We start from the raw sequence: 26,421 nt of genomic DNA on the forward strand, positions 1-26,421 counted from the left end.
CTCCCGGGAATCTCGCGGGTGCTTCCCAGGATTCCCATGGGCGGTTCCCGGGAATCTCGCGGTGTTCCTGGGATTCCCCCGGGTGCTTCCCGGGAATCTCGCGGGTGTTTCCCGGGAATGCCGCGGTGCTCCCGGGAATCCCGCGGGTGTTTCCGGGAATCCCCCGGGTGTTTCCCGGGAATCTCGCGGGTGTTTCCTGGGAATCCCGCGGCGCTCCCGGGAATCTCGCGGGTGTTTCCGAGAAATCTCGCGGGTGTTTCCGGGAATCTCGCGGGTGTTTCGGGGATTTCCCCGGGTGCTTCCCGGGAATCCCGCGGCGCTCCCTGGAATGCCGCAGCGCTCCCGGGAATCTCGCGGGTGTTTCCCGGGAATCTCGCGGGTGTTTCCAGGGATTCCCCTGGGCGGTTCCTGGGAATCTCGCGGGTGTTCCCGGGATTCCCGCGGGTGTTTCCCGGGAATGCCGCAGCGCTCCGGCCGTCCCCGCAGCCGCATCTACGAGATCCTCCCGCAGCGGATCCAGCAGTGGCAGCAGAGCCCGTGCGTGGCCGAGGAGCACGGGAAGCGGCTCCTGGAGCGGATCCGCCGGGAGCAGCAGCAGGCCCGGCTGCGGCTGCAGGACATGGAGCGGCGCTTCCACGAGCTGGAGGCGCTCATAGCGCGGGCCAAGGGGCATCCCGCCCGGCCGCAGCTCGAGGTACCCGGAATGCCGGGAAAAACTGGGAATTCCGGGAAAAAACTGGGAAAAAATGGGAATTCTGGGAAAAAACTGGGAATTCTGGGAAAAAACTGGGAAAAAACTGGGAATTCTGGGATAACGGGGCGCTTCCACGAGCTGGAGGCGCTCATAGCGCGGGCCAAGGGGCATCCCGCGCGGCCGCAGCTGGAGGTACCCGGAATGCCGGGAAAAATTGGGAAAAACTGGGAAAAATGGGAAAAAATTGGGAAAAAATTGGGAAAAAATTGGGAATTCTGGGATAACGGGGCGCTTCCACGAGCTGGAGGCGCTCATAGCGCGGGCCAAGGGGCACCCGGCACGGCCGCAGCTGGAGGTACCCGGAATGCCGGGAAAAACTGGGAAAAAATGGGAATTCTGGGAAAAAATGGGAAAAAATGGGAATTCTGGGAAAAAAATGGGAAAAAATGGGAATTCTGGGAAAAAACTGGGATAACGGGGCGCTTCCACGAGCTGGAGGCGCTCATAGCGCGGGCCAAGGGACATCCCGCGCGGCCGCAGCTGGAGGTACCCGGAATGCCGGGAAAAACTGGGAAAAAATGGGAATTCCGGGAAAAAATTGGGAAAAAAATGGGAATTCTGGGAAAAAATTGGGAATTCTGGGATAACGGGGCGCTTCCACGAGCTGGAGGCGCTCATAGCGCGGGCCAAGGGGCACCCGGCACGGCCGCAGCTCGAGGTACCCGGAATGCCGGGAAAAAATGGGAAAAAACTGGGAAAAACTGGGAATTCTGGGAAAAAATTGGGAAAAAACTGGGAATTCTGGGATAACGGGGCGCTTCCACGAGCTGGAGGCGCTGATAGCGCGGGCCAAGGGGCACCCGGCACGGCCGCAGCTGGAGGTACCCGGAATGCCGGGAAAAACTGGGAATTCCGGGAAAAAATTGGGAATTCTGGGAAAAAACTGGGAAAAAATGGGAATTCTGGGAAAAAACTGGGAAAACCGGGATAACAGGGCGCTTCCACGAGCTGGAGGCGCTGATAGCGCGGGCCAAGGGACATCCCGCCCGGCCGCAGCTGGAGGTACCCGGAATGCCGGGAAAAAATGGGAATTCCGGGAAAAAATTGGGAATTCTGGGAAAAAACTGGGAATTCTGGGAAAAAACTGGGAAAAAACTGGGAATTCTGAGATAACGGGGTGTTTCCATGAGCTGGAGGCGCTCATAGCGCGGGCCAAGGGGCATCCCGCCCGGCCGCAGCTCGAGGTACCCGGAATGCCGGGAAAAACTGGGAAAAAATGGGAATTCTGGGAAAAAACTGGGAAAAATGGGAATTCTGGGAAAAAATTGGGAATTCTGGGAAAAACTGGGAATTCTGGGAAAAAAACTGGGAATTCTGGGAAAAAACTGGGAAAAAACTGGGAATTCGGGGATAACGGGGCGCTTCCACGAGCTGGAGGCGCTCATAGCGCGGGCCAAGGGACATCCCGCCCGGCCGCAGCTCGAGGTACCCGGAATGCCGGGAAAAACTGGGAAAAAACTGGAATTCTGGGAAAAAACTGGGAAAAAATTGGGAAAAAATTGGGAAAAAACTGGGAATTCTGGGAAAAAACTGGGAAAAAATGGGAATTCTGGGAAAAAATGGGAATTCTGGGATAACGGGGTGTTTCCATGAGCTGGAGGCGCTCATAGCGCGGGCCAAGGGGCATCCGGCATGGCCGCAGCTGGAGGTACCCGGAATGCCGGGAAAAACTGGGAAAAAATGGGAAAAAATGGGAATTCTGGGAAAAATTGGGAAAAAATTGGGAATTCTGGGATAACGGGGCGCTTCCACGAGCTGGAGGCGCTCATAGCGCGGGCCAAGGGGCACCCGGCACGGCCACAGCTGGAGGTACCCGGAATGCCGGGAAAAACTGGGAAAAAACTGGGAATTCCGGGAAAAAACTGGGAATTCTGGGAAAAAACTGGGAATTCTGGGAAAAAAATGGGAAAAAATGGGAATTCCGGGAAAAAATTGGGAAAAAACTGGGAAAAAATGGGAATTCTGGGAAAAAAATGGGAAAAAATGGGAATTCTGGGATAACGGGGCGCTTCCACGAGCTGGAGGCGCTCATAGCGCGGGCGAAAGGGCATCCCGCCCGGCCGCAGCTGGAGGTACCCGGAATGCCGGGAAAAAATGGGAATGCCGGGAAAAAACTGGGAAAAACTGGGAAAAAATGGGAATTCTGGGAAAAAATTGGGAAAAAATGGGAATTCTGGGAAAAAACTGGGATAACGGGGTGTTTCCACGAGCTGGAGGCGCTCATAGCGCGCGCCAAGGGACATCCCGCCCGGCCGCAGCTCGAGGTACCCGGAATGCCGGGAAAAACTGGGAAAAACTGGGAATTCTGGGAAAAACTGGGAAAAAATTGGGAAAAAATTGGGAATTCTGGGATAACGGGGCGCTTCCACGAGCTGGAGGCGCTCATAGCGCGGGCCAAGGGGCACCCGGCATGGCCGCAGCTCGAGGTACCCGGAATGCCGGGAAAAACTGGGAATTCTGGGAAAAAACTGGGAATTCCGGGAAAAAATTGGGAAAAAATGGGAATTCTGGGAAAAAATTGGGAAAAAATGGAAAAAAAACTGGGAAAACTGGGATAACGGGGCGCTTCCACGAGCTGGAGGTGCTCATAGCACAGGCCAAGGGGCACCCGGCACAGCCGCAGCTCGAGGTACCCGGAATGCCGGGAAAAACTGGGAAAAAACTGGGAATTCTGGGAAAAAACTGGGAAAAAACTGGGAAAACCGGGATAACGGGGTGTTTCCACGAGCTGGAGGCGCTCATAGCGCGGGCCAAGGGGCACCCGGCACGGCCGCAGCTCGAGGTACCCGGAATGCCGGGAAAAATCGGGAATTCTGGGAAAAAAATGGGAATTCTGGGAAAAACTGGGAATTCTGGGAAAAAACTGGGAAAAAAACGGGAAAACTGGGATAACGGGGCGCTTCCACGAGCTGGAGGCGCTCATAGCGCGCGCCAAGGGGCATCCGGCACGGCCCTACCTGGAGGTACGGGAATATTGGGAATACCGGGATAATGGGTTAACGGGATAACCGGGATAACGGGGTAACGGGATAGCGGGGCGCGGCCGCGCCTCGAGGTACCCCATTCCCGGGATAATGCGGAATTCCCGGGATAATGGGGTTCCTGGGCCACACGGCGTGGCCGCACCTCAAGGTACCGCGGGATAACTGGGAAAACCGGGATAATGGGGTGCGCCAAGGGCCACGCGGCACAGCCGCACCACAAGGTGCCACGGCATTCCCAGAATTCCCAGCGTTCCCGGGATAACGGGGTGTTCGTGGGCCACAAGGTGCTGCCGCATTCCCGGGATAACGTGGCATTCCCGGGATAACGGGGCGTTCCTGCCGTTCCCGGGATAATGCGGCGTTCCTGGGATACTGGGGCCTTCTTGGGATGCTGGGGCCTTCCCAGGATTCCAGGGCCATTCCCAATGCTGGGGCCGTTCCCGGAGCCCTGGGCCCTTCCCAGACCGCGGCCCCCTTCCTGTATCCCACCCATTCCCGTATCCCACCCATTCCCGTATCCCACCCATTCTTGCCCATTCCCACATCCTGGCCCATTCCCGTATTCCCGCACATTACCGCCTATTCCCGTATTCTGGTCCATTTCCGCATCCCAGTCCATTCCCGTATTCCGGGCCATTCTCGTATCCCGGCTCTTCCCATATCCCAGCCCATTCCCACATTCCCGCCCATTCCCATATCCTGGCCCTTTCTGTATCCCAGCCTATTCCCGTATTCGCTGCCCATTCCTGTATATCGGCCCTTCCTGCATCCCAGCCCATTCCCGCGTTCCCGGCCATTCCCATATCCCACCCATTCCCACATTCCTACCCCTTCCCATATTCCCACCCATTCCCGCATTTCGGCCCATTCCTGCATTCCGACCCATTCCCGCATTCCGGCCCATTCCCGCATTCCCGCCCATTCCTGTTTTCTTGCCCATTCCTGCGCATTCCCGCCCATTCCCGCCCATTTCCGCGTGTTCCCGCCCATTCCTGTAACCTGCCCATTCCCATATCCCGGCCCATTCCCACATTCCCGTATCCTGCCCATTCCCACATTCCCGCCCATTCCCGCGTGTTCCTGCCCATTCCCACATTCCCGCCCATTCCCGCGCCTTCCTGCCCATTCCCACATTCCCGCCCATTCCTGTATCCTAGCCATTCCTGTATCCTGCCCATTCCCGTATCCTGGCCCATTCCCACATTCCCGCGCGTTCCCGCCCGTTCCGGCATTCCGGCATTCCCACATTCCGGCCTTTCCGCAGAGCAGCGACGGGGAGAGCGACGACACCGACCTGCAGATCTTCTGTGTGAGCTGCGGCCACCCCGTGAACCCCAAGGTGGCGCTGCGGCACATGGAGCGCTGCTACGCCAAGGTGCCTATGGGATCCATAGGGGATCCATAGGGGATGGGGTCTGCGGGATCCATGGGATCACCCTATGGGATCCCCTATGGGGTCTATGGGGCCCTATGGGATCCCCTGCGGCACATGGAGCGCTGCTACGCCAAGGTGCCTATGGGATCCATAGGGGATCCAGAGGGGACGGGGGTCTATGGGGTCCTATGGAGTCTGTGGGATCCATGGGATCACCCTATGGGATCCCCTATGGGGTCTATGGGGCCCTATGGGATCCCCTGCGGCACATGGAGCGCTGCTACGCCAAGGTGCCTATGGGATCCATAGGGGATCCATGGGGGATCCATAGGGGACGGGGGGGATGTGGGGCCCTATGGGGTCTGTGGGATCCCCCTATGGGGTCTATGGGGCCCTATGGGATCCCCTGCGGCACATGGAGCGCTGCTACACCAAGGTGCCTATGGGATCCATAGGGGATCCATAGGTGATCCATAGGGGATAGGGGCTGTGGGATCCATGGGATCACCCTATGGGATCCCCTATGGGGTCTATGGGGCCCTATGGGATCCCCTGCGGCACATGGAGCGCTGCTACGCCAAGGTGCCTATGGGATCCATAGGGGATCCATAGGGGATCCATAGGGGACGGGGTCTGTGGGATCCATGGGATCACCCTATGGGATCCTCCTATGGGGTCTATGGGGCCCTATGGGATCCCCTGCGGCACATGGAGCGCTGCTACGCCAAGGTGCCTATGGGATCCATAGGGGATCCATAGGGGATCCATGGGGGATCCATAGGGGATGGGGTCTGCAGGATCCATGGGATCACCCTATGGGATCCCCTATGGGGTCTATGGGGCCCTATGGGATCCCCTGCGGCACATGGAGCGCTGCTACGCCAAGGTGCCTATGGGATCCATAGGGGATCCATAGGGGATCCATAGGGGACGGGGTCTGTGGGATCCATGGGATCACCCTATGGGATCCTCCTATGGGGTCTATGGGGCCCTATGGGATCCTCTGCGGCACATGGAGCGCTGCTACGCCAAGGTGCCTATGGGATCCATAGGGGATCCAGAGGGGATCCGTAGGGGACGGGGGTCTATGGGGTCCTATGGAGTCTGTGGGATCCATGGGATCACCCTATGGGATCCCCTATGGGGTCTATGGGGCCCTATGGGATCCCCTGCGGCACATGGAGCGCTGCTACGCCAAGGTGCCTATGGGATCCATAGGGGATCCATGGGGGATCCATAGGGGATCCATAGGGGATCCATAGGGGATGGGGGTTGTGGAATCCATGGGATCACCCTATGGGATCCCCCTATGGGGTCTATGGGGCCCTATGGGATCCCCTGCGGCACATGGAGCGCTGCTACGCCAAGGTGCCTATGGGATCCATAGGGGATCCATGGGGGATCCATAGGGGATCCAGAGGGGATGGGGTCTGCGGGATCCGTGGGATCACCCTATGGGATCCCCTATGGGGTCTATGGGGCCCTATGGGATCCCCTGCGGCACATGGAGCGCTGCTACGCCAAGGTGCCTATGGGATCCATAGGGGATCCATAGGGGATCCATAGGGGACGGGGTCTGTGGGATCCATGGGATCACCCTATGGGATCCTCCTATGGGGTCTATGGGGCCCTATGGGATCCCCTGCGGCACATGGAGCGCTGCTACGCCAAGGTGCCTATGGGATCCATAGGGGATCCATAGGGGATCCATGGGGGATCCATAGGGGATGGGGTCTGCAGGATCCATGGGATCACCCTATGGGATCCTCCTATGGGGTCTATGGGGCCCTATGGGATCCTCTGCGGCACATGGAGCGCTGCTACGCCAAGGTGCCTATGGGATCCATAGGGGATCCAGAGGGGATCCGTAGGGGACGGGGGTCTATGGGGTCCTATGGAGTCTGTGGGATCCATGGGATCACCCTATGGGATCCCCTATGGGGTCTATGGGGCCCTATGGGATCCCCTGCGGCACATGGAGCGCTGCTACGCCAAGGTGCCTATGGGATCCATAGGGGATCCATGGGGGATCCATAGGGGATCCATAGGGGATCCATAGGGGATGGGGGTTGTGGAATCCATGGGATCACCCTATGGGATCCCCCTATGGGGTCTATGGGGCCCTATGGGATCCCCTGCGGCACATGGAGCGCTGCTACGCCAAGGTGCCTATGGGATCCATAGGGGATCCATGGGGGATCCATAGGGGATCCAGAGGGGATGGGGTCTGCGGGATCCGTGGGATCACCCTATGGGATCCCCTATGGGGTCTATGGGGCCCTATGGGATCCCCTGCGGCACATGGAGCGCTGCTACGCCAAGGTGCCTATGGGATCCATAGGGGATCCATAGGGGACGGGGGTCTATGGGGTCCTATGGGGTCTGTGGGATCCATGGGATCACCCTATGGGATCCCCCTATGGGGTCTATGGGGCCCTATGGGATCCCCTGCGGCACATGGAGCGCTGCTACGCCAAGGTGCCTATGGGATCCATAGGGGATCCATAGGGGATCCATAGGGGACGGGGGGGATGTGGGGTCCTATGGAGTCTGTGGGATCCATGGGATCACCCTATGGGATCCCCTATGGGGTCTATGGGGCCCTATGGGATCCCCTGCGGCACATGGAGCGCTGCTACGCCAAGGTGCCTATGGGATCCATAGGGGATCCATAGGGGACGGGGGGGATGTGGGGCCCTATGGGGTCTGTGGGATCCCCCTATGGGGTCTATGGGGCCCTATGGGATCCCCTGCGGCACATGGAGCGCTGCTACGCCAAGGTGCCTATGGGATCCATAGGGAATCCATAGGGGACGGGGGTCTATGGGGTCCTATGGGGTCTGTGGGATCCATGGGATCACCCTATGGGATCCCCCTATGGGGTCTATGGGGCCCTATGGGATCCCCTGCGGCACATGGAGCGCTGCTACGCCAAGGTGCCTATGGGATCCATAGGGGATCCATAGGGGATCCATAGGGGACGGGGGTCTGTGGGGTCCTATGGAGTCTGTGGGATCCATGGGATCACCCTATGGGATCCCCCTATGGGGTCTATGGGGCCCTATGGGATCCCCTGCGGCACATGGAGCACTGCTACGCCAAGGTGCCTATGGGATCCATAGGGGATCCATAGGGGACGGGGGCTGTGGGATCCATGGGATCACCCTATGGGATTCCCTATGGGGTCTATGGGGCCCTATGGGATCCCCTGCGGCACATGGAGCGCTGCTACGCCAAGGTGCCTATGGGATCCATAGGGGATCCATGGGGGATCCATAGGGGACGGGGGGGATGTGGGGCCCTATGGGGTCTGTGGGATCCCCCTATGGGGTCTATGGGGCCCTATGGGATCCCCTGCGGCACATGGAGCGCTGCTACGCCAAGGTGTCTATGGGATCCATAGGGGACGGGGGTCTATGGGGTCCTATGGGGTCTGTGGGATCCATGGGATCACCCTATGGGATCCCCTTGGTGCCTATGGGATCCATAGGGGACGGGGCCTGTGGAGTGCTATGGGATCCTTCTATGGGGTCTGTGGATTCCATGGGATCGCCCTTGGGATCTATGGAGTCCTATGGGATCGCTCTGGTGCCTATGGGGTCCATAGGGGACGGGGGCTGTGGAGCGCTATGGGATCTTCCTATGGGGTCTGTGGATTCCATGGGATCCTCCTATGGGGTCTATGGATTCCATGGGATCACCCTATGGGGTCTGTGCGATCCATAAGGGCTGGCGGGGTGTGGAGCCCTGTGGGATCCCCTTGATGCCTATGGGATCCATAGGGACCAGGGTCTATGGAGTGCTATGGGATCCTCCTATGGGGTCTATGGATTCCATGGGATCACCCTATGGGGTCTGTGTGATCCATAGGGGCTGGGGGGGTGTGGAGCCCTATGGGATCCCCTTGATGCCCATGGGATCTATAGGGGCCAAGAATCTATGGAACCCTGTGGGATCTCCCTATGGGGTCTGTGGGATCCATAGGGGCCGGGGGTCTATGGGGCCCTGTGGGATCCCCTTGTTGCCTATGGGATCCATAGGGGCCGTGGGTCTGTGGAGCCCGTGGGATCCTCCTATGGGGTCTGTGGATTCCATAGGATCCCCCTATGGGGTCTGTGGAGCCCTATGGGATCTCCCTATAGGGTGTGTGGAGCCTCTGAGATCCCCTTGGTGCCTATGGAATCTATAGGGGCCGGGGTCTATGGAGCCCTGTGGGATCCTCCTATGGGGTCTATGCAGCCCTATGGGATCCCCCTGGGGATCCCTGGGGCCTATGGAGCCGGCCCCTGACCCCATATGGAACCTTGTGGAGCTGTGTGGGGAACATATAGCCCTATGAAGCTCTGCTGGGCACCTATAGCACCTATAGCACCCCCAGGCCCCTATAGTGCTGTGCAACATGTCCTAGGGAGCCCCATAGGGATCCTGCTGTCCTGGGAGCCATAGGGCCATATAGATCCTTTGGGGACCCTATAGCACCCTATAGTGCTTTATGGAACCCCCCATACACGGGGTCCCTATAGCACCCTACACCCTATGGGGGATGTGGGTCCCGAGGGGAGGGCGGGGGGTTCTATAGGGGCCCATAGGGGGATCTATAGGGAGTCACCCCTTACCCAGGGGGCTCCTTATAGGGTGCTCCCCATAGGGGTTCCCCATAGGGGCATCCCCTATAGGCTGCCCTATATGTCCCCGCAGTACGAGAGCCAGACGTCGTTCGGGTCCATGTATCCCACGCGCATCGAGGGGTGAGTGCGGCCGCTCCGGAGCCTCCGGAATGCCGGGGCCCTTCCCGATCCCGGCCACCCTGTTCCGGAACGCCGGGGCCCTTCTCCATCCCGGCCACCCCATTCCGGAACGCCGGGGCCCTTCCCGATCCCGGCCACCCTGTTCCGGAACGCCGGGGCCCTTCCCCATCCCTGCGAGCCCATTCCAGGATGCCGGAGCCTCCGGAACGCCAGGGCCCTTCCCCATCCCTGCGAGCCCGTTCCCGCACTCCGGAGCCTCCGGAATGCCGGGACCGTTGCCCATCCCGGCCACCCCATTCCGGAATGCCAGGACCCTTCCCCATCCCTACGACCCCATTCCCAGATTCCTGGGCCCCTTCGCAGGCTCCTGGGCCCCTTTCTGCTCCCGGATTCCCGGACCTGCTTTCCGGTCACTCCTGGATTCTTGCGCCCCTTTCCTGGACTCCTGGGCCCCTTTCCTGGACTATGGGACCCCCTTTTCCGAGACCCCCTTTCCCGTCGCTCCTGGACTCCTGGGCCCCATTCCCGTCGCTCCGGACCCCCTTTCCCGTCGCTCTGGACCCCCTTTCCTGTATTCTGGACCCCCTTTTCTGTCGCTCCCGGACTCCTGGGCCCCATTCCCGGACTCCTGGGCCCCTTTCCCATACTCCAGACCCCTTTTCCCGTCGCTCCCGTCACTCCGGACCCCCTTTCCCTTCTCTCCCGGACCCCCTTTCCCGTCACTCCCGTCACTCCTGGGCCCCATTCCCAGACTCCTGGGCCCCTTTCCCATCGCTCCGGGCCCCCTTTCCCGTCGCTCCTGGACTCCTGGGCCCCATTCCCAGACTCCTGGGCCCCCTTCCCGTCGCTCCGGACCCCCTTTCCCATACCCTAGACCCCCTTTCCCGTCGCTCTGGACCCCCTTTCCCGTATTCCGGACCCCCTTTCCCGTGGCTCTTGTTGCTCCGGACCCTCTTTCCCTTCTCTCCCGGGTCCCATTTCCCGGACTCCTGGACCCCTTTCCCATCACTCCCATCACTCCGGACCCTCTTTCCCGTCACTCCTGTCACTCCGGACCCCGTTTCCCTTCTCTCCCGGACCCCCTTTCCCGTCGCTCCCATCGCTCCGGACCCCCTTTCCGGCGGCTCCGGGTGACGCGTCCGCCTGTTGTCCCGCAGGGCCACGCGCCTGTTCTGCGACGTCTACAACCCGCAGAGCCGGACGTACTGCAAGCGGCTGCAGGTGCTCTGCCCCGAGCACTCGCGCGAGCCCAAGGTGCGTGCGGCGCCTATAGCGGCCCCGGGAACCTATAGAGACCCTATAGCGTCCCCTGTGTCCCTATAGAGACCATACAGCGTCCCCCGTGTCCCTGTAAGGGATGTATAGTGTCCCCTGTGTCCCTATAGGGGCCATACAGTATCCCCCGGGAACCTATAGAGACCGTATAGCGTCTCTTGTGTCCCTATAGAGACCATACAGCGTCCCCCGTGTCCCTGTAAGGGATGTATAGGGTCTCCTGTGTCCCCATAGAGACCGTACAGCGTCCCCCGTGTCCTTGTAAGGGATGTATAGTGTCCCCTGTGTCCCTATAGGGGCCATACAGTATCCCCCGGGAACCTATAGAGACCCTATAGCGTCCCCTGTGTCTCTATAGGGGCCACACAGTGTCCCCTGTGTCCCTGTAAGGGCTGTATAGTGTCCCCTGTGTCCCTATAGAGACCATACAGCGTCCCCCGTGTCCCTGTAAGGGAGGTATAGGGTCTCCTGTGTCCCCATAGAGACCATACAGTGTCCCCCGTGTCCTTGTAAGGGGTGTATAGCATCCCCTGTGTCCCTATAGGGGCCATACAGTATCCCCCGGGAACCTATAGAGACCCTATAGGTCTCCTGTGTCCCTATAGAGACCATACAGCGTCCCCTGTGTCCCTGTAAGGGATGTATAGTGTTCCTTGTGTCCCTATAGGGGCCATACAGTATCCCCCGGGAACCTATAGAGACCGTATAGCGTCTCTTGTGTCCCTATAGAGACCATACAGCGTCCCCTGTGTCCCTGTAAGGGATGTATAGTGTTCCCTGTGTCCCTATAGGGGCCATACAGTATCCCCCGGGAACCTATAGAGACCGTATAGCGTCTCTTGTGTCCCTATAGAGACCATACAGCGTCCCCCGTGTCCCTGTAAGGGATGTATAGGGTCTCCTGTGTCCCCATAGAGACCGTACAGCGTCCCCCGTGTCCTTGTAAGGGATGTATAGTGTCCCCTGTGTCCCTATAGGGGCCATACAGTATTCCCCGGGAACCTATAGAGACCCTATAGCGTCCCCTGTGTCTCTATAGGGGCCACACAGTGTCCCCTGTGTCCCTGTAAGGGCTGTATAGCGTCCCCTGTGTCCCTATAGACACCATACAGTGTCCCCCGTGTCCTTGTAAGGAATGTATAGCATTTCCTGTGTCCCTATAGGGGCCACACAGTGTCCCCCGGGAACCTATAGAGACCGTATAGCGTCCCCTGCGTCCCTATAGAGACCATACAGTGTCCCCCGTGTCCTTGTAAGGAATGTAGAGCGTCTCCTGTGTCCCTATAGGGGCCACGCAGTGTCCCGGGGAACCTATAGAGACTGTATAGGGTGCCTTGTGTCCCTATAGAGACCATACAGTGTTCCCTGGAAACCTATAGAGACCGTATAGAGTGCTCTGTGTCCCTATAGGGACCATACAGTGTCCCCCGTGTCCTTGTAAGGGATGTATAGCGTCCCCTGTCTCCCTATAGGGGCCACACAGTGTCCCCCGGGAACCTATAGAGACCACCATATAGCGTCTCTCATGTCCCTATAGAGACCATACAGTGTCCCCCGTGTCCGTGTTAGGGGTGTATAGCGTCTCCTGTGTCCCTATAGGAGCCACACAGTGTCCCCCGGGAACTTATAGAGACCATATAGTGTTCTCCGTGTCCTTGTAAGGGATGTATAGTGTCCCCTGTGTCCCTATAGGGGCCACACAGTGTCCCCCGGGAACCTATAGAGACCATATAGCGTCTCCTGTGTCCCTATAGAGACCATACAGTGTCCCCCGTGTCCGTGTTAGGGGTGTATAGCGTCTCCTGTGTCCCTATGGGAGCCACACAGTGTCCCCTGAGAACCTATAGAGACCGTATAGCATCGCCTGTGTCCCTATAAGGACCATACAGTGTCCCCTGTGTCCCTGTAAGGGCTGTATAGTGTCCCTTGTGTCCCTATAGACACCATACAGTGTCCACCGTGTTCCTGTAAGGAATGTATAGCGTCCCCTGTGTGCCTATAGGGGCCACACAGTGTCCCAGGGAAGCTATAGAGACTGTATAGAGTGCCCTGTGTCCCTATAGAGACCATACAGTGTGCCCTGGGAACCTATAGGGACCATATAGCTTCCCTTGTGTCCCTATAGAGACATACAGTGTCACTTGTGTCCTTGTAAGGAATGTATAGCGTCCGCTGTGTCCCTATGGGAGCCACACAGTGTCCCGGGCAACATATAAAGACTGTATACAGTGCCCTGTGTCCTTATAGAGACCATACAGTGTCCCCTGGGTCCTTATAAATACTGTGGAGAGTTGTCTGTGTCCCTATAGAGACCATACAGTGTCTCCCATGAACCTATAGGGACTGTATAGAGCACTCTGTGTCCCTATAAGGACCATACAGTGTTCGCTGGGTCCCTATAAGGGCTGTAGAGAGTTCCCCGTGTCCCTATAGAGACCATACAGGGTCCCCCAGGAAGCTGTAGGGACCGTATAGAGTGCCCTGTGTCCCTATAGAGACCATACAGTGTTCTTTGGGTGCCTATGGCGGCCATATAGCATCCCCTGCGTCCCTATAAGGACCATACAGTGTCCCCCGGGTGCCTATGGGGGCCATATAGCGTCCTGTGCATCACTATAGAGACCATGCATTGTCCCCCATGTCCCTGTAAGGGATGTATAGCGTCCCTTGTGTCGTTATAGAGATCATATAGTGTTCCCTGTGAACCTATGGGGACCGTATAGAGTGCCCTGTCTCCCTATAAGAACCATACAGTATCCCCCGGGCGCCTATGGAGGCCATATAGCGTCCCTTGTGTCCCTATAGAGACCATGCAGTGTCCCCCGTGTCCCTGTAAGGGATCTATACCGTTCCCTGTGTCCCTATAAAGACCATACAGTGTCCCCCAGGTGCCTATGGGGGCCATATAGCATTCTCTGTGTCCCTATAGAGACCATACAGTGTCCCCTGGGAATCTATAAGGACCATATAGAGTACAGTGTGTTCCTATGAGGACCCTACAGTGTCCCCCGTGTCCCTATAAGGGCTGTATAGCATCCCCTGTATCCCTATAGGGGCCACACAGTCTCCCCCGGGCACCTATAGGGACCATATATAGTTCCCCGTGTCCCTATAGAGACCATACAGTGTCCCCTAGGTGCCTATGGCGGCCGTATAGAGTCCCCTGTGTCCCTGTAGGGGCCATACAGTGTCCCCCGGGCACCTGTAGAGACCATATAGAATCCCCTGTGCCCCTATAGGGGCCATATAGCGTGCCCCGTGTCACTATAGGGAGCGTATAGAGTCTGATGTGTCCCCATAGAGGCGGAATAGAGTCCGCTATGTCCCTATAAGGGCCGGAGAGCGTCCCATGTGTCTCTATAGGGACCATATAGTGTCCCCTGGGTACCTATAGGAGCCGTATAGAGTCCCCTGGGTCCCTGTAAGGGCCGGATAGCATTTCATGTGTCCGTATAGGGGCCGTGTAGCATCACCCATGTCCTTATAGGGACCGTATAGAGTCCCCTGTGTCCCTATAGGGGTCATACACTGTCTCCTGGGCACCTATAAGGGCCATATAGCATCTCCTGGCACCTATGGGGGCCATAGAGCATCCCCTGTGTCCCTATAGGGACCGCTATAGCGTCCCCTGTTTCTCTGTAGGTGCCATCTAGTGTCCCATGGGCACCTATAGGGGCCATATAGAGTCCCCTGTGTCCCTGTAGGGACCATATAGAGTGCTTTGTGTCCCTATAAGGACTGTATAGCGTCCCTTGTGTGCCCGTAGAGACCATGCAGGGTCTGCTGTGTCCTTATAGGAGCCATATGGTGTTGCCTGTGTCCCCATAGGTGTCATTTAGTGTCCCCTGGGCTTAGTGGCCGCTGGGCACCTATGGGGGCTGTATAGCGTCCCCCAGGCCCTATAGGGGCTGTGTAGCATCCCCTGTACACTTATAGGAGCCGTATAGTGTCTCCTGGCACCTATAGGAGCCATGTAGTGTTCCCTGTATCTCTATAAGGACCATATAGTATCACTGGGCACTTAGGGGGCTATACAGAGTCCCGCAGTCCCCATAGGTGCCATCTAGTGTCCCCTAGGCACCTATAGGGACCATACAGTGTCCCCGGTGTTGCTATAGGTGTTACAGGGTCCATTTGGGAGCTTTGGGGCCCCTATAGGGTCTGTTCGGGTGCCCCGGGGCTCCTATAGGGCCTATTGCAGATGCCCTGGGGCCCCATAGGGCCCGTTTGAGAGTCCCAGAGCCCCTATAGGGCCCGTTCAGGAGTCCTGGGGCCCCTATAGGTGCCATTTGGGAGCCCTGGGGGAGCTATAGGGACCATTTGGGTGCCACGGGGCCCTTATAGGGACTGTTTAGGAGCCCCGGGGCCCCTATAGGGACCATTGGGGTGCCCTGAGGCCCCTATAGGGCCCGTTCAGGAGTCCTGGGATGGTTATAGGGCCTGTTAGGGTGCCCTAGAGTCCCTATAGGCCCCATTGCAGAACTCCTGGTGTCCTTATAGGTGCCATTTAGGAGCCCTGGGGGAGCTATAGGGACCATTTGGGTGCCCTGGGGCACCTATAGGACCTGTTCAGGAGCCCTGGGTCCCCCATAGAGCCCATTGCGGGTGCCCCGGGGCCCCTATAGGGCCTGTTCAGGAGTCCTGGGGTGGCTATAGGGCCGGTTGGGGTGCCCTAGAGTCCCTATAGGGCCAATTGCAGAACTCCTGGTGTCTCTATAGGTGCCATTTGGGAGCCCTGGGGGAGCTATAGGGCCCATTGCGGGCACCCTGGACCCCTCTAGGGCCTGTTTGGGAGCGCTGAAGCCCCTATAGGGCCTGCTTGGGAGCCCCGGGGTGGCTATAGGGCCCATCACAGATGTCCTGGGGCCCTTATAGGGCCCATTTAGGAGCCCTGGGGTGGCTATAGGGCCTGTTGGGCTGTCCCAGAGCCCCTATAGAGTCCATTGGGGTGCCCCAGGGCCCCTATAGTGTCCATTTGGGAGCCCTGGGGTCCGTATAGGGCCTGTTTGGGAGTCCCGGGGCCCCTATAGGGCCCATTTGGGAGCCCCGAGATGGCTATAGGGCCCGTTTGGGAGCACTGGGGTGGCTATAGGGTTCATTTGGGAGCCCTGGGGCCCCTCTAGGATCCGTTTGGGAGCCCCGGGGCCCCTATAGCGCCCATTTGGGAGCCCCAGGGTGGCTATAGGGCCCGTTGGGGAGCCCCAGGGCCCCTGTAGGTCCCGTTTGGGAGCCCCTATGGCGGCTATAGGGCTCACGGCGGCTGCCCCTATAGGTGCCCGCGGACGAGGTCTGCGGCTGCCCCCTGGTCCGCGACGTCTTCGAGCTCACGGGCGACTTCTGCCGCGTCCCCAAGCGCCGCTGCCACCGTCACTACTGCTGGGAGAAGCTGCGGCGCGCCGAGGTGGACCTGGAGCGCGTGCGCGTGGTGCGTATGGAGCCCTATGGGCACCTATGGGCACGTATGGGAACCTATGGGCACCTATGGACACCTATGGGCACCTATGGGGCTGCCCCTGGCACTACTGCTGGGAGAAGCTGCGGCGCGCCGAGGTGGACCTGGAGCGCGTGCGCGTGGTGCGTATGGAGCTCTATGGGCACCTATAGACACCTATGGGCACCTATAGACACCTATGGGAACCTATAGATACCTATGGGCACCTATGGGGCTGCCCCCGGCACTGCTGCTGGGAGAAGCTGCGGCGCGCCGAGGTGGACCTGGAGCGCGTGCGCGTGGTGCGTATGGAGCCCTATGGGCACCTATGGGCACGTATGGGAACCTATGGGCACCTATGGACACCTATGGGCACCTATGGGGCTGCCCCTGGCACTACTGCTGGGAGAAGCTGCGGCGCGCCGAGGTGGACCTGGAGCGCGTGCGCGTGGTGCGTATGGAGCCCTATGGGCACCTATAGACACCTATGGGCACCTATGGGCACCTATGGGCACCTATGGGGCTGTCCCCGGCACTGCTGCTGGGAGAAGCTGCGGCGCGCCGAGGTGGACCTGGAGCGCGTGCGCGTGGTGCGTATGGAGCCCTATGGGCACCTATAGACCCCTATGGGCACCTATAGACACCTATGGGCACCTATAGACACCTATGGGCACCTATGGGGCTGTCCCCGGCACTGCTGCTGGGAGAAGCTGCGGCGCGCCGAGGTGGACCTGGAGCGCGTGCGCATGGTGCGTATGGAGCCCTGTGGGCACCTATAGACACCTATGGGCACCTATAGACACCTATGGGCACCTATGGGGCTGCCCCCGGCACTACTGCTGGGAGAAGCTGCGGCGCGCCGAGGTGGACCTGGAGCGCGTGCGCGTGGTGCGTATGGAGCCCTATGGGCACCTATGGGCACGTATGGGAACCTATAGACACCTGTGGGCACCTATGGGCACCTATGGGCACCTATGGGGCTGCCCCCGGCACTGCTGCTGGGAGAAGCTGCGGCGCGCCGAGGTGGACCTGGAGCGCGTGCGCGTGGTGCGTATGGAGCCCTATGGGCACCTATAGACCCCTATGGGCACCTATAGACACCTATGGGCACCTATGGACATGTATGGGGCTGCCCCCGGCACTACTGCTGGGAGAAGCTGCGACGCGCCGAGGTGGACCTGGAGCGCGTGCGCGTGGTGCGTATGGAGCCCTATGGGCACCTATGGGCACCTATAGACACCTATGGGCACCTATGGGGCTGCCCCTGGCACTACTGCTGGGAGAAGCTGCGGCGCGCCGAGGTGGACCTGGAGCGCGTGCGCGTGGTGCGTATGGAGCCCTGTGGGCACCTATAGACCCCTATGGGCACCTATAGACCCCTATGGGCACCTATAGACACCTATGGGCACCTATGGGCACCTATGGGGCTGCCCCCGGCACTACTGCTGGGAGAAGCTGCGGCGCGCCGAGGTGGACCTGGAGCGCGTGCGCGTGGTGCGTATGGAGCCCTATGGGCACCTATAGACCCCTATGGGCACCTATAGACCCCTATGGGCACCTATGGGCACCTATGGGGCTGCCCCCGGCACTACTGCTGGGAGAAGCTGCGGCGCGCCGAGGTGGACCTGGAGCGCGTGCGCGTGGTGCGTATGGAGCCCTATGGGCACCTATAGACACCTATAGACACCTATGGGCACCTATAGATACCTATGGGCACCTATGGGGCTGCCCCCGGCACTACTGCTGGGAGAAGCTGCGGCGCGCCGAGGTGGACCTGGAGCGCGTGCGCGTGGTGCGTATGGAGCTCTATGGGCACCTATAGACACCTATGGGCACCTATAGACACCTATGGGAACCTATAGATACCTATGGGCACCTATGGGGCTGCCCCCGGCACTGCTGCTGGGAGAAGCTGCGGCGCGCCGAGGTGGACCTGGAGCGCGTGCGCGTGGTGCGTATGGAGCCCTATGGGCACCTATAGACACCTATGGGCACCTATGGGCACCTATGGGGCTGCCCCCGGCACTGCTGCTGGGAGAAGCTGCGGCGCGCCGAGGTGGACCTGGAGCGCGTGCGCGTGGTGCGTATGGAGCCCTATGGGCACCTATAGACCCCTATGGGCACCTATAGACACCTATGGGCACCTATGGGGCTGCCCCCGGCACTGCTGCTGGGAGAAGCTGCGGCGCGCCGAGGTGGACCTGGAGCGCGTGCGCGTGGTGCGTATGGAGCCCTATGGGCACCTATAGACCCCTATGGGCACCTATAGACACCTATGGGCACCTATGGGGCTGTCCCCGGCACTGCTGCTGGGAAAAGCTGCGGCGCGCCGAGGTGGACCTGGAGCGCGTGCGCGTGGTGCGTATGGAGCTCTATGGGCACCTATAGACCCCTATGGGCACCTATAGACACCTATGGGCACCTATGGACACCTATGGGCACCTATGGGGCTGCCCCCGGCACTGCTGCTGGGAGAAGCTGCGGCGCGCCGAGGTGGACCTGGAGCGCGTGCGCGTGGTGCGTATGGAGCCCTATGGGCACCTATAGACACCTATGGGCACCTATAGACACCTATGGGCACCTATGGGCACCTATGGGGCTGTCCCCGGCACTACTGCTGGGAGAAGCTGCGGCGCGCCGAGGTGGACCTGGAGCGCGTGCGCGTGGTGCGTATGGAGCCCTATGGGCACCTATAGACCCCTATAGACACCTATGGGCACCTATAGACACCTATAGGCACCTATGGGGCTGCCCCCGGCACTACTGCTGGGAGAAGCTGCGGCGCGCCGAGGTGGAGCTGGAGCGCGTGCGCGTGGTGCGTATGGAGCCCTATGGGCACCTATAGACACCTATGGGCACCTATAGACCCCTATGGGCACCTATAGACACCTATGGGCACCTATAGACATGTTTAGGTGCTTATAGATCTTGTAGGTATTTATGGATCCTATAGACGCCCATGTGTATCTCTAGACCCTATAGCCACCTGTAGACCCTTATAAGCACCTATAGACCCCCCTAGATATCTATAGAGATCTATGGGTTCCCTACAGGGGCCTATGGGGTCCCTGAGGGTCCCTATGGGTCTCTATGGGGTGTCTCTGGGGTCCCTACAGGATTCCCTGCGTGTCTATGGGGTCCCTTGGGATCTCTATAGGGCTCAAGGGACCCTAGAGGGGCCCTATGGGTCCCTATGGGCATCTTTGGTTGGCTATGGGGTCCCTACGGGGCCTATGGGGTCCCTATGGGGTCCTTATGGGGTGTCTGTAGGGCTCCTACAGGTGTCTATGGGTGGCTATAGGGTCCTTATGGGTGTCTACGGGGTCCTCAGCAGCCCTATGGGTCCCTACAGGTGTCTATGGGTCCCTATGGTGGTCTATGGGGTATCCATGGGGTTCCTACAGGTGTCTATAGGTCCCTACGGGGCCTATAGGGTTGCTAAGGGGGTCTGTGGGTTGTCTGTAGGGTCCCTACAGGTGTCTATGGGTCCCTATGGGGTCCCTATGGTGATCTATGGAATGTCTATGGGGTCCCTCCAGGTGTCTATAGGTCCCATGGGGCCTATAGAGTTGCTAAGCGGGTCTATGGGGTGTCTGTAGGGTCCCTACAGGTGTCTATGGGTCCCTATGGGGTCCCTATGGTGATCTATGGGGTGTCCATGGGGTTCCTACAGGTGTCTATAGGTCCCTACGGGGCCTATAGGGTTGCTATGGGGGTCTGTGGGTTGTCTGTAGGGTCCCTACAGGTGTCTATGGGTCCCTATGGGGTCCCTATGGTGGTCTATGGGGTGTCCATGGGGTTCCTACAGGTGTCTATAGGTCCCTACAGGGCCTATAGGGTTGCTATGGGGATCTGTGGGTTGTCTGTAGGGTCCCTACAGGTGTCTATGGGTGTCTATGGGGTCCCTACGGGTGTCTATAGGTCCCATGGGGCCTATAGGGTTGCTAAGGGGGTCTGTGGGTTGTTTGTAGGGTCCCTACAGGTGTCTATGGGTCCCTATGGGGTCCCTATGGTGATCTATGGGGTGTCCATGGGGTTCCTACAGGTGTCTATAGGTCCCTACAGGGCCTATAGGGTTGCTATGGGGGTCTGTGGGTTGTCTGTAGGGTCCCTACAGGTGTCTATGGGTCCCTATGGGGCCTGTAGAATCCCTATGGGTGTCTATGGGTCGTTATGGGTGCCCCTGTTTTTGAGGGGTCTTTCCATTTTTGGGGGGTTCCTCTTTTTTGAGTTCATATTTTGGGGGGATCTCTCCATTTTCGGGGGTTTTCTCCCCATTTTGGGGTTTTTTTCTCCCCATTTTTGGTCTCCTGTTCCCCCCACAGTGGTACAAGCTGGACGAGCTCTTCGAGCAGGAGCGTTTTGGGGTGGATTTCCCCATTTTGGGGGGGAGATTTCCCCATTTTGGGGGGTTTTCTCCCCATTTTTGGGGGGTTTTCTCCCCATTTTCGGAGTGGATCTCCCTGTTTTCGGGGTGGATCTCCCCATTTTTGGGGATGTTTTCCCCATTTTTGCCCTCCCTTTCCCCCCGCAGTGGTACAAGCTGGACGAGCTCTTTGAGCAGGAGCGTTTTGGGGGTGGATCTGCCCATTTTGGGGGTTTTTCTCCCCATTTTTGGGGTGGATTTCCCCATTTTGGGGGTTTTCTCCCCATTTTCGGGGTGGATTTCCCCATTTTTGGGGTGGATCTCCCCCTTTTTGGGGTGGATCTCCCCATTTTTGGGGATGTTTTCCCCATTTTTGCTCTCCCTTTCCCCCCGCAGTGGTACAAGCTGGACGAGCTCTTGGAGCAGGAGCATTTTTTGGGGGGGGGATCTCCCCATTTTGGGGGTTTTTCTCCCCATTTTTGGGATGGATCTCCCCATTTTTGGGGATGTTTTCCCCATTTTTGGTGTCCTGTTCCCCCCGCAGTGGTACAAGCTGGATGAGCTCTTTGAGCAGGAGCGTTTTTGGGGGGGGGATCTCCCCATTTTTGGGGTGGATCTCTCTATTTTTAGGGTTTTTCTCTCCATTTTAAGGGGTTTTCTCCCCATTTTCGGGGTGGATCTCCCCATTTTTGGGGACGTTTTCCCCATTTTTGCCCTCCCTTTCCCCCCGCAGTGGTACAAGCTGGACGAGCTCTTCGAGCAGGAGCGTTTTGGGGGGGGGATCTCCCCATTTTGGGGGTTTTTCTCCCCATTTTTGGGGTGGATTTCCCCATTTTGGGGGTTTTCTCCCCATTTTCGGGGTGGATCTCCCCATTTTTGGGGTAGATCTCTCCATTTTTGGGGTGGATCTCTCCATTTTTAGGGGTTTTCTCCCCATTTTGGGGGTTTTCTCCCCCTTTTTGGGGTGGATTTCCCCATTTTTGGGGTGGATCTCTCCATTTTTAGGGGTTTTCTCCCCATTTTGCGGGTTTTTCTCCCCATTTTTGGGGTGGATTTCCCCATTTTTGGGGTGGATCTCCCCATTTTCGGGGACGTTTTCCCCATTTTTGGTGTCCTGTTCCCCCCGCAGTGGTACAAGCTGGACGAGCTCTTCGAGCAGGAGCGTTTTGGGGGGGGGATCTCCCCATTTTTGGGGTGGATCTCTCCATTTTTAGGGTTTTTCTCTCCATTTTTAGGGGTTTTCTTCCCCATTTTTGGGGTGGATCTCTCCATTTTTAGGGTTTTTCTCTCCATTTTTAGGGGTTTTCTTCCCCTTTTTGGGGTGGATCTCTCCATTTTTAGGGTTTTTCTCTCCATTTTTAGGGGTTTTCTTCCCCTTTTTGGGGTGGATCTCTCCATTTTTAGGGTTTTTCTCTCAATTTTTAGGGGTTTTCTCCCCCTTTTTGGGGTGGATCTTCCCATTTTTGGGGTGGATCTCCCCCTTTTTGGGGTGGATCTCTGCATTTTTAGGGTTTTTCTCTCCATTTTTAGGGGTTTTCTCCCCCTTTTTGGGGTGGATCTCCCCATTTTTGGGGTGGATCTCCCCATTTTTGCCCTCCCTTTCCCCCCGCAGTGGTACAAGCTGGACGAGCTCTTCGAGCAGGAGCGGAACGTGCGGGCGGCCATGACCAACCGCGCGGGGCTGCTGGCGCTGATGCTGCACCAGACCATCCAGCACGACCCGCTGTGCACCGACCTGCGCTCGCCCGCCCAGCGCTGACGAACGGCGCCGAAAACGCGGAAAACGGCCCCAAAAACGTGAGAAACGACCCCCAAAACATGAAAAATGACCCCAGAAACACGAAAAACGACCCCAGAAACGTGAAAAATGACCCCAAAAACCCCAGCACGACCCGCTGTGCACCGACCTGCGCTCGCCCGCCCAGCGCTGACCAACGGCCCCGGAAACGCGGAAAACGGCCCTGGAAACGCGAAAAACGGCCCCGAAAACGTGAGAAACGACCCCCAAAACGTGAGAAACGACACCAGAAACGTGAAAAACGACCCCAGAAACATGAAAAACAACCCCAAAAACCCCAACATGACCCGCTGTGCACCGACCTGCGCTCGCCCGCCCAGCGCTGACGAACGGCGCCGAAAACGTGGAAAACGGCCCCGGAAACGCGAAAAACGGCCCCAAAAACGTGAGAAACGACCCCCAAAACATGAAAAAAGACCCCAAAAACGTGAGAAACAACCCCAAAAACATGAAAAACGACCCCAAAACCCCAGCACGACCCGCTGTGCACCGACCTGCGCTCGCCCGCCCAGCGCTGACGAACGGCGCCGAAAACGCGGAAAACGGCCCCGGAAACGCGAAAAACGGCCCCAAAAACGGCCGAAACGACCCCCAAAACATGAAAAATGACCCCAGAAACGTGAAAAACGACCCCAGAAACGTGAAAAATGACCCCAAAAACCCCAGCACGACCCGCTGTGCACCGACCTGCGCTCGCCCGCCCAGCGCTGACCAACGGCCCCGGAAACGCGGAAAACGGCCCTGGAAACGCGAAAAACGGCCCCGAAAACGTGAGAAACGACCCCCAAAACGTGAGAAACGACACCAGAAACGTGAAAAACGACCCCAGAAACATGAAAAACAACCCCAAAAACCCCAACATGACCCGCTGTGCACCGACCTGTGCTCGCCCGCCCAGCGCTGACGAACGGCGCCGAAAACGCGGAAAACGGCCCCGGAAACGCGGAAAACGGCCCCCAAAACATGAGAAACGACCCCCAAAACATGAAAAACGACCTCAGAAACGTGAAAAATGACCCCAAAAACATGAAAAACGACCCCAAAACCCCAACACGACCCGCTGCGCACCGACCTGCGCTCGCCCGCCCAGCGCTGAGCAATGGCGCCAAAAACATGAAAAACGGCCCCGGAAACGTGACGAATGACCCCAGAAATGCAAAAAACGACCCCAAAATCACAAAAAAGACCCCAAAATGTGAAAAATGACCTCGAAAATGCGAAAACCACCCCAAAAACCCCAGCACGACCCGCTCTGTGCCAACCTACACTCACTCGCCCAGCGCTGAGAAACGGGCCTGAAAACACGGGAAACGGACCCAAAAAGGTGAAAAACGGCCCCGGAAATGTGTCGAATGACCCCAGAAATTCAAAAAATGACCCCGGCAACACAAAAACGACCCCAAGAATGTGAGGAATTGCCCCAAAAATCCCAACACGAGTGGCTCAGCACCGACCTGCGCGGAGAGCGGGAGAAACGGACCCAAAAATGTGAAAAACGGCCTCAAAAACACAAGAAACAGCCCCGAAAACATGAGGAACGACCCAAAAAAGGTGAGAAATGACCCCAAAACAGCAAGAAACGACCCCGGAACCGTGAGAAATGACTCCAGAAACGTGAGGAAAGACCTCAGAAATGCGAGAAATGGGCCCAAAAACATAAGAAAGGGGCCCGAAAATGGGAGAAACGACCCCGAAAACGTGAGGAAAGGCCCCAAAAATGCAAAAAATGACCCCAAATACGCAAGGAAAGACCCTGAAAACATGGGGAACGGCCCCGAAAATGTGAAAAACAGCCCCAAAAATGCAAGAAATGGCCTCAAAACTGGGACCAGGAGCCCCCTCGGTGCTGCCACCCCCAGAAATGCTGCATTTTGCCCCAAAATCGGGTCCCCCCCAGGGCTACACTGGGTGCTCCCACACCCAAAATTGCAAGAATTGACCCCAAAATTGCGGCTGCCCCCAGGAAAGCTGCATTTGGCCCCAAAACCTCGGGGCTCCCCCTCCCCACTCACTTTTTGAGGGTTTCCCAATAAATTTGGTGTGAAAACAGGGAGTTTTGGTTAATTTTTTGGGGGTCGCGTCGGTGCCTGGGGAGCCCTTGGGGAGGTCCGGGCTCATTTACATAACCCCGCCCCTTCGCGCGCGCGGCGCGTTGTAGAGCGGCGCTCATTAACATAACCACGCCCCATCGTCTCATTAGCATAGCACCGCCCCCCCGAGCGGTGGCGCTGCTGGTCTCATTAGCATAACCCCGCCCCGCTCGGTCACGTGCCCCGCGGCGCGGGCTCCCGCGGGGGCAGCCACGTGGTGCGCGCATTTCCATAACCCCGCCCTCTCCCCGCGTCAGGTGACCGCGTCACGTGCCCCCCGCGGCGGGGGAAGCGGGGGGGAAGCCACGCCTCCCCTCCGCCGCGCGCCGCCGCCATTGGCCGCGCCGGCGTCACGTGCGGCTGCCCGCGCGCCGCGGAGCCAATCGGCGCGGGCAGGGGGGCGGGCGCTTCCGCTTCCGCCGCGCGCGGCCCCGCCCCGGCGGCGCTTCGCCCTCGCGCCGGCCGGAGCTGCGCCACGAGCGGCGGCGCCGCCATGGCCGGGCCCGCGGAGCGGCCGGTACCGGCGGGGCGCGCGCGCGGGAGGCGGGGGGAAACGGGAGGGTTCCGGGGGGACACGGCGGCGGCCGGGGGGGAAACGGGAGGTTTTGGGGGGAAACGGGAGGTTTGGGGGCGGTTCGGGGGCGTTTCCGAGGGGAACGGGGGGGTTTGGGAGGGAAAAGCGGCTGTTTCTGGGGGAAAAGCGGGGATTTCGGGGGGAAGAGCGGCGGTTTCTGAGGGAAACGGGGGGTTTTGAGGGGAATCGGCGGGGTTTGGGAGGCCAAAGTGGTTTATGAGAGAAAAGGGGGGATTTTGGGGGGAAAAGCGGCGGTTTCTGAGGGAAAAGTGGGGATTTGGGGGGAAAAGCGGGTGTTTCTGAGGGAAAAGTGGGGATTTGGGGGGAAAAGCGGGTGATTCTGAGGGAAACGGGGGTTTTGAGGGGAGACGGGGGCTTTTCTGAGGGAAACGAGGCGGAGTTCGGGGGGAAACGGGGGGGTTTGGGAGGGAAAAGCGGCCGTTTCTGAGGGAAACGGGGAGATTGAGGGGGAAACGGGGGCGTTTCTGAGGGAAACGGGGGGTTTTCTGAGGGAAAAGTGGGGGTTTCGGGGGGAAACGGGGGTTTGGGAGGGAAAAGCGGCTGCTTATGAGGGAAAAGGGGGAGTTTCGGGGGAACGAGGGGGTTTCTGAGGGAAAACTGGCACATTTTGAGGGAAAAGGGGAATTTCTGAGGGAAAAGTGGGGAATTCGGGGGGAAAGCGGCAGTTTGTGAGGGAAAAGTAGAAGTTTGGGATCTGTTTGTGAGGAATTTGGGGGCAATTTGGGGGCGTTTCTTGGGGAAAAACATGCGTTTTCTGGGGGAAACGTGCGATTTCTGAGGAAAAAGTGGCGTTTTCTGAGGGAAACGTGGGGATTTGGGCGCAGTTTGTGGGGAAACGGGGTGGCTCGGGGGGTTTCTGAGGGAAAAGCGGCCGTTTTGGGGCAGTTTGTGTGAAAAGGGGGCAGTTTGGGGGTGTTTCTTGGGGAAAAACGTGTTTTCCGAGGGAAAAGCGGCGTTTTCTGAGGGAAAAGTGGCGGTTTGGGGACGGTTTGGGAGGAAAGGGGG

The 26,421-nt window shown here is 58.7% G+C and overlaps 1 protein-coding gene and 1 long non-coding RNA gene across 2 annotated transcripts in view; both read left to right on the top strand.

The window, feature by feature from the left end:
- Positions 1-22,692, top strand: part of LOC104572663 (CXXC-type zinc finger protein 1) — a 47,588-nt gene extending 24,896 nt beyond the window's left edge. The window contains exons 20-25 of the mRNA XM_088537898.1: positions 487-694; positions 5,003-5,113; positions 9,812-9,861; positions 11,019-11,115; positions 16,409-16,561; positions 22,546-22,692. Coding sequence (XP_088394024.1) covers positions 487-694; positions 5,003-5,113; positions 9,812-9,861; positions 11,019-11,115; positions 16,409-16,561; positions 22,546-22,692 — 766 coding nt within the window. The remainder of the gene's footprint in view (positions 1-486; positions 695-5,002; positions 5,114-9,811; positions 9,862-11,018; positions 11,116-16,408; positions 16,562-22,545) is intronic.
- On the top strand, positions 19,180-20,925 carry LOC148591271 (uncharacterized). The gene is made up of 2 exons (XR_015914100.1): positions 19,180-19,233; positions 20,893-20,925. It is a non-coding gene; the product is annotated as an uncharacterized LOC148591271 (long non-coding RNA).
- Positions 22,693-26,421: the final 3,729 nt, after the last annotated feature.

Source organism: Tinamus guttatus, unplaced genomic scaffold, assembly GCF_059628265.1.
Source record: "Tinamus guttatus ecotype Peru unplaced genomic scaffold, ASM5962826v1 Tinamus_guttatus_pri_ptg000883l, whole genome shotgun sequence".
NCBI lineage: Eukaryota > Metazoa > Chordata > Aves > Tinamiformes > Tinamidae > Tinamus > Tinamus guttatus.